The 14,299-nt window shown below is 35.8% G+C and overlaps 1 protein-coding gene across 2 annotated transcripts in view; it reads right to left on the minus strand.

Annotated features, from left to right (window-relative positions):
* Nucleotides 1-802: 802 nt before the first annotated feature.
* fz (frizzled class receptor) overlaps nt 803-14,299 on the minus strand; it is a 101,940-nt gene continuing 88,443 nt past the window's right edge. For both annotated transcript variants that reach the window (XM_017617438.1, XM_017617437.1), the window contains one exon: nt 803-3,039. In XM_017617438.1, coding sequence (XP_017472927.1) covers nt 2,510-3,039 — 530 coding nt within the window. In that variant the 3' untranslated portion in view covers nt 803-2,509. The remainder of the gene's footprint in view (nt 3,040-14,299) is intronic.

The raw sequence follows: 14,299 nt of genomic DNA on the forward strand, positions 1-14,299 counted from the left end.
ATATATACTGACAGAGAAAAGACGAAGATCTGGTAGAAGTGATTATGGGATAAAATCCATCGGCCGCTGCAACCGAATAATGCAGAAGTATACAAACCATCTCCGCGTTGATCTCCAAATACAAAAACAGCATTTTTTTCAGTCTTTAACAATACAATATTATTTTTTTATTCAATCATTTTTATTTGCTTACGATGATAAAAAATTGCTTTAAACTTCAAACGCATTCATACTAGTCAATACAAGACAACGTTTTGAAAATCGCATAATTTACATTAATAAGAAGAAAATATAATACATTAGAAAATTAGTATTAAAGAAAAGGGGCTAAAAACTCCTACGTTTAAAGATTTGTGGAAATTACTTTTGAATAAAGGGGCGGAACTTGGTTAAACGATTGGGAAAGTTAATTGAAATTTTTTCTCTTTACAAGTTAAAACAAAAATCAAAGAATTTTTTTTATAAGTATTACAAATGTATTTATTTTTTGGGATACAAAATTTATTATTTTTTCTGTGATCGAATTTGAAAATGTACTGAAAACCTTAAGAACAGTAGCAAAGTGGTTGTAAATTTGTTCGTACATATGCATGTAATTTTATGGCAGCATTGGTTTACAAAATAAACTGTTTAAAAATTGTGCCTTCTGTTCAAAAAAGTGTTATTGTACATACATAGCTAATTACTTACAATTTCGTATATTTTGAGCGAGGAAAACTTAATATTATGACTATAACGTCATTGTTGCACAAATTAAGAGGAATTTTAATACAACTTTGTTGGTTTTTTTTTTAAAATTATCTTTTTTCCACTATTTTTAATAATTTTTGTTTTAGGGCTTAAACTATAACATGCAAGCTTACTGGCTAGAAAGGGCTTACAAATACAATTTGTGCTTAAAATTATTTTGGTTTTATTTTTTTCTTAATCTTCAACAAATCGTTTACACTTACGTTAATTTTCTAAGTATTTAGCACATGGAGGACGTTTTCTTATGGTTGCTTGTGGTAGTAGATGATAGTTTTTATACTATATATTTTTTGAAATATTTTTTTAAATTTTTTAAACGAATTAAGGGAAGACAGTTGATGGCGTTAAATAGGCCATGGAATACTCTGTGATTGGGTTTGGTTTTAATAGAACCTCTTTTGCTGATAACAGCTTTTCATTCAATTTAAAATTTTGTCTGAATATATAGTTTCTCACACAATTGAACAAAGCGTAGGTATTTTTATAGTCCTTGAGATTTCAGTTATGATTTTTAATATTGTTTTTACCCGCGGTCTTTTGCATTTTTTTTTCAAATCAATTAAAAAAATTTAACCTAAAACAAATTTTGAGTTACAAAAAAATTCAAGTAATCGTGTAAGTAACTAAGCTCGCATATATTTCTATCAGTGCACGTATGCTCAAGGAGCCTAGCTGAGTAGATAGTACATTACCTTCTAGTTACATAAATAGAAATTCCTCTGGATTTGTGGGTCGTGGGAAATTAGAGGGTCGCAAAATTAACCGACTTGAAAATTTCGCTGAAAACTGAAGAATTCGAGTGATTATATCTATAGAAAAAGGTAGTTTTAGTATAGAGAAAAACTCTATTTTTTTAATTCTAAATAATTTTTTCTTTCATTTGATCTTCATATTTTTTTCGAAATTGCACTGAATTTTTTGAAATTTCACTTAATCTGCATACCTGCCCATTTAGCTGTCTTCCCTTAATCTTATATTTTATTACTTACATTTTTAAAACTACATTTTAGGGCACATGTAAAGCTTTAACAACTACAAACTATTTTTTGCGTTTGTTCTTATTCTGTTACGCGTTTCAACTTACACGTATGCCTGTTGACATATAAACTAATACATACAACTTAAGCTCAATAAGCTTTACATTTACTCATCCATAAATAATGTACTTAAAAATTTATTTTGATTAATTTGTTTTATAAAATTTGGAAATCGCTGAGCTTTTTAACACACTGTTTTAATATTTGCACGCAAAACTTTTACAAAGATCACTTAAACGCGGAGTTGAGCTAATAAAACACTCAAAATTTTACTCAAACAAAATACACAAATATACACACTCATACACAAATATTACATGCTGACTTTCCGCTCTTGCTGTTTAAACAAAATAATCTCATTAGAAAAAAAATCAATTGAATTAGTACGCCTAAGCAATTCAACTCAAAATTTAGTTTCCACTCAAAACTATTAAGCTTAATAAGTCTTTGAGCTTTTAACGAAAATGATAACCTCAAAATTTGTCTACAAACTTGTACCAGTATCTCTTAGCTTTTATACAACAACATTTGTAGCTTGAGTCAAGCTTAAGCAGCGCACGCGTCTCAAACAAAAAAAACAAAAACCTCACGTAGCGCATTTTTCATTCGCATACATATTTTACACACAAGCTTACACTTATAAACAAATACACTTGCAATCACACTTATAACTACACATATCCTTAAACAACTATGCAACTCCAAAACTCAACTTAATTTAACTAAACATAGGCCTGAGCACGCGTTCTTGGATCCTTCCCCTGCAGGCGCTCCACAAAATTACGCCAACTCACCATCGTTTTGCCCGAATACAACCAGACACTCGACGTTACGCCTACCAGCATTGAACACAAATACTTCACCATATAAATCTGAAAAATGGGACGTGACTCCAGACCATCTTGACGCATTTGCGGACAAGGTATGGAGAAGGGTTTACATATATCGCGATGCCATTGAATCATCCACTCGTCAAAGTAGTAATATTCATAGAAGAGACAGCCAAGAAAGCCGAGCGCTGGCAATATAAAGAGGCCAGAAAAGAAGCCGATGCGCATCATGAGTCGCTCCAGTTTGTCTGTACGCTTGCCATCTGTCTTCATTACAGTGCGTATGCGAAATAGCGATATAAAGCCGGCGAGTAGAAAGAGCGCGCCGATGGAAAGATAAATGCAGAGTGGCAGTATGAGGAAGACGCCCAGAGAGTGTGTGTCCAGTTGGCCAACGAAGCAGACGCCGGAGAGGATGTCCCCTGGAACGAAAGAAATTATAATGAATTACGGTTAATTTGAGTAGGAATTCAATTTTTAAGTGTTAATAAGTACATTTTAAGTATTCATGTTGTATTTCAACTTGAACAACTAAAATATTTATTTTAATGTTATACGAGTATGTTAGGCTGTAGAAAGAACTCGGCCCCATTGCTCAAATGAGGTGACGAGAGACGTGCATAGGGGCACACTGCAGGCAGGGATGCTATCTCCGCTTCTATGGACGTTTGTGATAAATAAATTACAGTGACTGAGTTCACTGGCAGCCCAGACGCTGAAAGCCATTAGTGATTGGGCCACAGAAGTGGGACTGAGCGTTAACGATGAGAAGACTGACCTAGTATTATTCACTTGGAAATACAAGATCCCAAGATACAAAACCTAAATTGGGATAACCCTATTAACATTAATTTCATTTTCCCCAGACCAGTCTTTCACAAGACAGAGTGCCCTGATCAGCAGTTACTTGAATATTATTAACCGATTCTGCGACAGGAATGCCGTCGAATCAGTCGTAGGTTCCGATACAGTCGTACTTGAATTAGCAAACTAAAAGGCATTTACAGAGAGACGTTGTGGAATAAGCACCACTTAGTATTGCCCTAGAATAAAGTGAAAGAACTACTCCAAGTATACTGATAAAAAAAAAAATAAAAAAAAAACTGCTTCATTTGTGGTTCGCCCAGAAAGCTTATAAAAGTGGCACAGTACAAAGAACGGAAATGGTTTAATCAGCGATGAGCCAAATACATACGCATTTAGCTAACTGGAGAGCGATTATTTTTTTTCAGACAATTAACTTTGTAATTAACCGTCGAATTGGTCAACAATCTCAGTGGCTTAGTGGCACAACTAGCAGCTTCAACGTTTTTAGCTTTGATGACTCTAGCTGATTGCGAGCTTGAATGACTGGTTGAGTTATGTACTTGCATTGCTGCACAGACACTAATAGATATAATAAATACAATAGTTTAACTTGTCATTTAGATTTTCTCACTGCCCAGCTAGTTAACTGTATAAAGTGGTAGTGACAGTCAACGCATTTTTTGTTTTATAATTAAGGTGTCAACAACACGCTTGAAGTGTAAGCAGAGGAAGCATGCGCTGAAAATAAGTATGAAAAGTAGCTGAGACAAAGGAGCTTAGTGATAGAAAAATTAAAATCTATGAAGACAGGAGGATCTCACCAACACTTCAAAATAGTTCTTAGTGTTTCTAAAAGTTGAGAAATTTAGGCTTAACATTTGCTTTTGTTTGGTCCGCGAATGCCCTCAGTGGCCTGGTACACTTGCAGCTAAATTGTGATTTTCCAAAAGCTGGATGGTGCCGTAGAAGAGAAATATGTGTCATGTGTGATGCACACCTAGCCATCTGAGGCGATGTGGGTTGCAAGTTTGGAGACTCTAGAAAATCGCGTTGAATGTAGGGATAGTTTTACACCGCCTCTGGAAGTTTGATCAATTTTATGAGAAGCCTTTTTATGGCAAACATACACTCGAAGGTTTGCCATTGCCTGCCGAGGGGCGACCGCTGTTAGAAAAAGCGTTTTCTATTACAGATATCACCCGTCCTAGGGATCAAACCCAGGATGCAGTGGTAGTACGCACCCCTTAAACTACTCAGCCACTATTAGTGCCTTTTGTTGAGACTAGAGGCGTGAAATATTTTTCTAAATACCAAATAGTCTCAAAATCGATGTTCACTACGAAAAGTACTACTAGACTACTGACTAGAGCAAAAGTTCCTAGCATATTTTTTTTTTCGTGGACCACTTTCGAAATATTACTGGTTTCGGTGGACTGCCTGCTGCTACATTTCTACCGTATCCCCAAAACTCGCCAAAATATGTGAAACTAGATCGAGCGATGGAAGATGCAAGTTTTTTCAAGTAATAGTCGTTGACCGTCTTATAACAGAGTTCGTAAAGCACGTATAAAATTTAGAGCATAGATAAAATAATTGCTCAATGAGTTTTTCAACTACATATTAAATCTAATAAGTTATGAAAGCTACATAAACAAGATGAGGCGTAATATTTTGAGTGGCATGGGAGCGTGAGCCAAATATTGAAGCGAAAAAACTGAGTTATATTAAAGATAAATTTAGTACAACAGCCTCCTTTTTTTTAACCCACAAAAGAGAAAATCAAAATTGATTGCTCCTTAACAGTTGTAATGAAGGAAGATGGAAGTTTTATTCCTCGGTGGGGTATTTTTGCAAACTCAAAAAAAAAAACAAAAAAAATACACTAAAAAAAAAATTAAGGGAAGTTTTAAAAAACTAAAGCTAAATAAATACGTTAACTGATCTATATGCCGATCTAACCGAAAAAAAGAATTTCATGCCCTTGCAAGGCCTTGGACCAAAAATAAGAAACAATTGTAAAAATTATTTTTTCACGCTATCTGTCAGAATTGCATGAGAACCGTAGCCCTTAAAAACTTTTTGCCAAGAAAACTGAAAATCAGAACGTTAAAGCTTCAAACTGCGTTTTTAAAGTCTCAATATTTTAATTTTTTGAGTATAATGTAGGCAGATAGATGATACCTAAACCCAAGCCAAAATTTGTTTATTTAATATCGAAACTGATTCGATTTTCGTGGACGACCACTTACAACTCGTGAACCCCCATATTTTTTCACGCCCACGTAGAAGCTATTAGGGAAGCTTAGCCATTGGGCCATTTTACTTTTGTACCATAGAACTTTCACTTGAATACCGAAGCTCTCTAAATATCTAAGCTAAAGCAACCGACCTTGCGTTTAATAACACCCTTGCCTGTATTTATATACCCTGCGATTTTAAGCCAAGTTCTAATTTATACCATTGTTAAAGCTTAAACAGACGGCAGGTCGATCCAGACTAACTCGGACTTAATCCGGATCAAGTGCAGTTAATCGCCTGAGTTGATCCGGATCAACGCTGCCATCTGTTTATGCTTTTATGCATTTACGCTTACTTGTCACAAGCTGATTTCGCAGCTTTAGACATTGTCCATATTAGTGATGTGCTGAATTGCCGGTACCCAATACTCGGTACCCAATACTTCAGAAACATTTCGGTACTCAATACTTTCTTTTCGGTACCCAATACCGATTTTATACATAATTAAACCTTCGCCATAATATACATTTCAAGTAAAGATAGTTTTTGCTACTTTATGTGATATCGCCTTAAAAAAAATGTGGCGTATTCATAAACGAAATAAAGTCGATACTAAAGTTAATTGCAGCATTATGACATAATTTTCAACAAAATATCTGTCAAAATTAGACGATTCTTTCTCAAAATAATCAAATAAGGATGAGTTTATCTGCATTTTGGCGACGGAAAATGTATATATAATTTTCATTTGAATCAGCATTAACAGCTATTAGTCCCTATACTCGGTTTTTGATAGGCTAGGCCAATATACGTTCTTATACATTCCGTTCCTACACATTCCGGTACCGAGTATCGAAAGTATTGAATACTTTTTAAATCGGTACAGAGCATCTACCAATACTTAAAAGTATCGACTCAGCACATCACTAGTCAACACAGAAAGAAGTTCTCAGCACAAATACTGAATTGGCTTTGGCTTACGACATTTCAGAGTAGGATGCAGAATATGTAAATATGTATATAGAATTCAATTGATGGGTACTGAAATTGACAAGCGTTAAAAGTGTCGTGGCAGCGTGACAACTCATCGTTAAGTGGCGCAAATAAGGTGTCATACTTGTTGTTGCTTCTTCATAGTATTCATACTACATAGTTAGTGGTACTATGCATACATACTATATACACACTACACTTGATGTCGGTAGACTTGTGCCATTCTATCGGCAATACAGACGAAATGATATCCACAATGGTTGTATATTTATATGCATTCTACTACATATCGCACACCGTCTTCAAAAGAGTCATAACTCAAAATAATAGGTTTGTCAGAAAATGCGAAAAACTATTTCTTAGCACATGATAATCATATGGTCACGGGCGACTTTACCTTGGTCTTTTCAACAAATTATAACAAGAATTTGCTCCAGCTTTTGCTGAAAGGTAAATAAAAGCTCTGTATACATTTTTAGTACATAATTTCAAAAATGCAAAATATTGAGTTGTGACTCTTTTGAATACGGCGTGCGATATATACTATTTGCTTGGCAGTTGAATTGTCACAGTTGAAGTGTGTTGGATATCGAGTGCTTTGCTGATAACGTTGACAGTTAAGTAAATATTTGCGGCACAAGTAAATGCAAACTTGAAATATAATACATTTACAAATGTAGATATTTATGGATGTATGTAATGCTAGACATTATACATACAAAAAGGTAATTGCGGCATAGGCAGGCAGACTGTATAAATGTTAAGGAATTTTAGTTTGATTTATACATATTGTAAAGCATATAAACTAAGCAAATATTATTATATTCCGAGTAAACAAGGGCTGAAATTAAATTCTACATACATACGTTATATTTATATGGATATATGTATGTAAGTTTGTCGGTTTTTATATGATACTTATAATTGCGTATACACATACATATATATGTACATATGTATGTATGTATGTACAAATGTGCAGTTATAACCCTGCAGAGAAACCCCGAACTAGTGAACCGAATTTCTAGTTCACTGCTACAACTTTATAGCCAAAACGAACCAGTCCGAAAGTAACAACAAAACAAGAAAATTTCATTAGAAGCCTGTTTCTAAGGCGGCGAATTTTGGAGTAGTTCGGAACTATCGAAGAAGGGAGGAAGAACGAACTAGAGCCCACCTGTCGAATTTAGAACTGGTTTGGAACTGTAGAAAAGTGATGCAGTGGAGGGCAGTCATTAGCAGTCATGACTAAGTCTTCACCAAAGCAACGGATAATCTGGATTTTTTAAATATTCGGATAAGCGGGTTCTCTTAATATCTGGATAATGTGGATTTTTTGGATGTTCGGTTAAGCGAGTTTATTGAATTTCGGATATCGAATATTCGAATATCTGGTTAAAAAATACGGATAAAAAAAGAAGCGGATATTAGCCGGATATCCGTATTTTATCCGTATACGCGAACATCCAAACGAATGTGCGAATATACGGATAGTGCCACCCCTAATGAATACGCTATAGAATGTGCTATCTACCAAAGAGTGCGTGCTATGTAAACGGTCTATTTCAAGTGAAAGTAAATATTTGCACTATCGCAATCAGTAAACATTAAAAATATTATTTACATTTGTTTGTTGGTACTTTTATCACTTTTTTCCTTGCCGTAAATAATATTAGTACTGTAACGATGACAGGTTGAACGGCTTTTGAGAAGCCCCATGTCGCTTTTCATTTATCACGCACTTTCTGCATATTTTTTTTTGAAATTTTTGAAATTTAGACTTACATGGTTTCTGTTAGATAGGGAGCAACACTTTTATAAAAAATAATAAACCTTAAATTAACAAAAGAGAAATAGCCAAAGCTTGCTAAAACGTCGCGACGCTATTAATTTGTAAGACATTGTTTATATGTATGTCTACGATCAAGAAAGTTAAGACGTATGTAGATATTTTTGGTGAGCTTTCTGCGAAAGCGTAGCAGAGTTTCAATAATCCACAAGCGCAGTTTCGACTGACCCGAACATGTTATTTAATATGCTATAGGTAGGCTTATCGTATAAAGACTTCACTGTGGGCCCCTTTATCGACATCGAGGGCTTTTTACAATGATGAATAAGTGGCTACATATATGTATTCTAGATTATATGCTGGCTGAGCCCAAATACGTTAACAAGACTACACTAGTTCGAAAGCTGGAGCGGGTGTAAAGTGCCCCTCAAATTGTAATCAGTGGGGCCCTTCGGTCCATTCTCGCTCCGGCACCTAACGCCATGCTTAATATACCATCCGTCGACTTCGTAAGTGAGACCGTTTCAGAAAGGTCTGCAGTCAGAATTAGTGGTATTAGATACTTAGCTGACTTATGATTGGAGCGGTATGGGAGAACCGACTTCGGCTGGACAGAGCTGGAGTGGAAATCGGTTCTTTTCCTATTGATCTTTCCTCGAGGAACGACTTGGTACAGATACAGTAGTTGACCACTGGGATATTCTAGGAATCTGAGTGACGTACAAACATTTGTATTGGCTAAAAAGGGCGGTCTTACAGCGACAAAAAGAATACATACCTTCAAAGTCTTCAGATACTTCGGTGGTAATAAATGTCGTAGTAGCTCAATGGCTAACACTCTAAACTTGTTGAGTACAATGAATATAATGAAACTTATTGAGGCAAAAAAACGCATTATTGCGAGCTTTAATTAAGTCTTCGACCTGGCATCAAAGCCTTTTATAGAGACTCATTTAACTCATTATAAGTGTAATATTTCTTTCTGTAACTCGAATATTTAACAATTGCGTGTACATTTTGCATATTTTCATAATTTTCTTTTGTCCTGTGTAACTTCATGTTAATATAATCTCAATTTCGCACTGTCTGTGACTGTCACCAAGCCAAATCAATTGCTCATTCATTCCAAGTCCTATTGTCATTCAACCAGTTGGCATTCACAACTTCTGCGGTCGCCATCAACTTCGTTGTCACCTTCTGAGCAAACAATAGCAAAAAAGTAGTTGCACGCAAACATTCACTATCGCTGACAACATTTCAGCGGCTATATCAGTGTCATGCGTAAATAAACATAGGTAATTCACACTTTGTGAGGCCGCCCCGCGCTCCTCTCACTTCCTGCCTCCCTATCCAGAAATATCTTGGATATTTATTTATGCAGCTACATCCACATATAAAAATGTATAGATATGTATGTATATTTACATATAGTCACTCAACACAACAAGCCCCAATACTAACTTTTACTGCTGCCTGATTAGAGAAACGCTGTATTTTTAGTTTACTTTTCCTTTTTATTTATTTTTTTTTTCGGTTTATTGCATTTCCTGCTGTCACTCCAAGAGTTAGAAAAACATCTGAGTATAAAAATAAATTTGTGATGAAATTTATATATACAAAAATACACAGACAACTCTCAACGCTCCTGTTTTTACAATCAACTGCCTAAATACAAACGCAAATTCATGGCAATACTTAAGCGTATATCGATGGCTGAGTGGAAGATCGATCTATCAGCCATTTCGAAAGCGCCCTCCCTCAGAAAAGTTTTCTAGAACGGCCTATTTCAGAATTTAGTTGAAGAACGCCATCTCCCAGCTGTCGATTCAAAAATTCAAAAACTCCCTATCCCAACATAATTTTTATACATTTTCAGTTGAGATATGGCGCTTTTGACCAAAATTCTGAGGTAGGGCGTTCTTGAAATGTTTTCTGAGATATGGCGTTTTCGAACCGGCTGCCGATATAGGTCGATCTTCCACTCGGCCGTCGATATGTACTTGTCTTTTCACTCGAAATTTCTTAATTGAATTTATCACTTTTTATGTCTACATATTTGACTTTTTTTACCACGCTGTTTTTTTAAATCCCAATTGTTTGTTTTTAGCTGAACCGACGAGAGATGTTGGAGGTCCTTTGTTTGTAAGTCTATCGGCAACCTCAATTCATTCGAATGTGTTTTCGGAATCCAGATTACCCAATCCCGATGTATTAAACAGAGAGTGTTCCGCTTTATAAGGAATTCAATCACTAGTTTTCACATTACCTGATGGTATCTTTGAGGCGTTTGGCTGTTTGTCAAGATCGCAAAGTTTGGTTTCGATTTTTGCACTTTAGTGTACTCGATCTTCCTACTACTCAGAATATATTTTGTGCCGGTTGTGGTGGGTACCTGTCGTCCGAATGATAGGCCTCTAATGGAATTAAACTTTAACATTTTGCTTACTTTCGCTGTTTTTAGGTTCAACCGTTTTCCGCTCTCCATCGTTCGAGTTTCATCTTTGTTGGCCCACGCGTTCTCCGAATCATCGTTAAGAAAATTGTATTTCAATCTACTGCTTTCTAGAAGTCTGAGCTTCTTTTCAGGCTGTGACAGACCTACTGTCCTTAACTATCAGAATTCGGATTCTAGTTTCGTGAAAATGTCATTTACTACTGGTTCTCAGGTTGCGCCTTTTTAAGATAAGGTTAGTGTTGGAGTTACCTTACTGAGAAAGCCTTATTAGAACATGTATTCAGCGGAAGATCAACCAGATCATCCAGAGGCCAGTCAAGGGTTAAGCGATACGAAAATGAGTGAGACATTAGCCGGTAAGCCATTTCGAAGGTGTTTCAAGCCGTGTACTGATGTTACCGAATGCCACATTCACTGGTCCAAAGCAAACATATCCAGATCCTTCTACCAGTGTACTTTTAACAACACTAAAAACGGTAACTGCTAGCTATATATAACGAAAAACTCTGCGTGCAAAGAATGAAGTTTAGAAATTGACCACTAACAATCCAAGAGAGCTCCTTCGAGCAGACTAAAATCTGCGATCGCAGGTGCTTAGACCGTAGTCTTGTAAAAGCTGTGCAGTTTGAGCGAAAGTGCTGAGATTGTTTCACTTTGTCATTCGCTGAGCAGTTGTGGCAGTGAAGCTCAAGTATGATATTTACTATCAGCATGTGAATTTCTATAGGACAGTGTCCAGAAAATTGTACACATTCCAGAATTGAAACTCGCAGCTTTGTGAGGAGCTTAAAAAATCCCTTGAGCGCCGCGGGTCCACCTATGGCCAGAAAGAGCTCGCAGCTGCCCAGCGTTCTCTTAGCTGATACAAGCACTATCCATGCAAGAGTAATCCATATGTAGTCGAAGGAACTCGAACTCCTTATTTTCTCGGTGTGACTGAATCAAGTTAGCGTGCCTTAGCTTGTCAGCTTAGCCACTACGTAGTTTTTGAAGATATCGCTGTGACTTCGCACCCAAAAAAAAAATAAGTCGGACAAGGCAGTACTCAGGCGCGACCGAAATTGTCCGATTTGTCATTTTCCAATGAGCTTTGAGCTTGTAGTGAGCAAAGCAAAGACCGCTTAGCTGTCAGAGTAGGGAAGGGAATAAATATTTTCCCTTTGCCGCCGTCTGACTCCTTAATTTTAGCTATGCAATTCTGCTGGAAAGCATTAGAATGATATGGAAGCCTAAGTGTATTGTTGTTGAGGAGTTTTCTTAAAAGAAAACATCTCTCTGAAGTATGCCCTGGAAGCCTAAGTGTAATTTTGATGAAATACTCATTCACCGAGCCTTTCGTGGAAATAAAATAAGTTTAAGATTGATAAAACGAAAACGGAATCTAACCTGGAAGCCTAAGTTTATGTTTGATGAAGAGTTCCCTGCAAAATATTCTTCCACCCACCCTTCCGTGAAAGCACACAGGTGCCTCCTTGAAACTACTGTACGCCGTGAGATCATCCTTTCAAGGGATAAGGTCTTTTGATTTATTTCCTTTATAAAAACAAAAAAGTTAGTGGTAATTACTCGTATTGCATACATTTGTATGCCAGGTTATTCTCTTAGGTAGATAGATAGATAAGATAAAAAACACTGCGACCATGGTTATTCTCTTAACTTCATATGTCTGGTATGCCAGGTTATTTTTTTAAGTTCTTTGTAACGTAATTTTGTGCTTAATATTTTTTTACGATCTCGCAAAATAAATTCTTAACACTTAACAATAGTTAAATGGATTTCCTGAAATCGTTAAAGGCCAAAATATTAACGTAAGTTATAAAGCTGTGCTGGCACTAAGAAAATTGGAATGCAAAAAATGTGGTTTTATATTAGAAAATACATAAAAACTTTACGTTTTTTAGTTTGTTTTAGTTAGCTTCGTTTGTAGAAGCCTCGTATGCCGCCAAATGTGGCAAAACAGTGAGTTTTATGGGACAGTTTTTATGTACTATTTTTACAACACTTTTTATTGCNGTATACGTAAAGGAGGTGAATTAGGTTTACTACAGCAGCAGGAATGAGCTGATGAGAATTACATATATTTGTTCTATAATTTTTAGGTTTATTTCACTGTATATTTTTTATGTATTTTTTTAAATTACCTATAATTTTTTCTAAGCTACACATTTTAAATTTAGATTCTATTTTCTGCGAAATATATACATATATGTAAAAAGCTTCAAAGCCTTCAAAGCGCGTCCTCCTCAACCATTTCATGGTCTCTTGGGGAAAGCGACAATCACTGCGAGCAGCAGCATGCCAAACATTAGCTAAGATTTGTGCCGCCAACGATGTGCTGAATGATAAAAAAATCGCCAAACGAATCGAGTTGCGCTTAAACTGTGTGCAATAACATGAAATTGAAGACCTCATATGTTTGCAGTGCAAGCATGGGAACTGTGATCATTCAACTATCGCTGTCTATTCGCACGTATGCATTTATGTATCATTCAACGGAGTAGCCACACTTTACAAAAACAAATCAATCGATTGACATACAATGTTGTTGCAATGTATGAAGTAGCTGAAGAAAGATGGAGACGATGTTTGAGATTTCCGCTGTGATGAATTGAAAAATGCGACAATGTATAACCAACAACAATATATACACATTAGGGTGGTCCAAAAATGCATGTGGAAAAAGTAAAGTCGGAATTTGTATGCTCTAACCCCCTAGGAAAAAATTATACCCATATTTTTTTATTTTCAAATCAAAAAATATTTGGGGTCGCTCAAAGCGCCAAAAGTTTTCCATGTATTTTATATGGGAAAAAATCCTTTTCGCAGAAATTTTATAGAATTCTTGAAAATCAAAAACATGGGTATACTTTTTCGATATAGAACAACCCTAGGGGGTGAGCGCATTACAATTCCGACTTTACTGTTTTTGGACCACCCTAATATACATACTTAGCAATGCAACCGGATAATGCGAAGAATTACAAAGCAAAAAAATAACTAAAGCTCTGCCAAACGCACTAGGCACAAAACGTTGAAATGGAAAGGCATTCGAGGAAACTACTGCAGATGAGTTAAGGCTGGAATACAGTCTATGATAAACTACGTACATATTTTCTACAAAAAGAAAGAAAGACTCATATAGGTAAACTTAGGTTACGTTAAGTAGCGTCTCCAGGAAGGGAAGGGGTTTCAGTAATATTGAAGAAAATTAACACATTTCGACCATAAAAAAGTTCATTTGGTTTGGTGAAAAACAGATTTCGGCGTTGTACTTTCTTCAGTATAATTTTTTGTCACACCCTTCCGAAAAATCTACAAAAAAAAAAACAAATATAGAAGTATCTTAAGTAACGAATGTTTGCCTTTGATAGCTCCTCGGACTTTAAATCTTAAAGCACGG

The sequence above is a fragment of the Rhagoletis zephyria genome, unplaced genomic scaffold (genome assembly GCF_001687245.7).
Source record: "Rhagoletis zephyria isolate East Lansing unplaced genomic scaffold, Rhagoletis_zephyria_1.1 Rzeph_scaffold_01406, whole genome shotgun sequence".
Lineage (NCBI taxonomy): Eukaryota > Metazoa > Arthropoda > Insecta > Diptera > Tephritidae > Rhagoletis > Rhagoletis zephyria.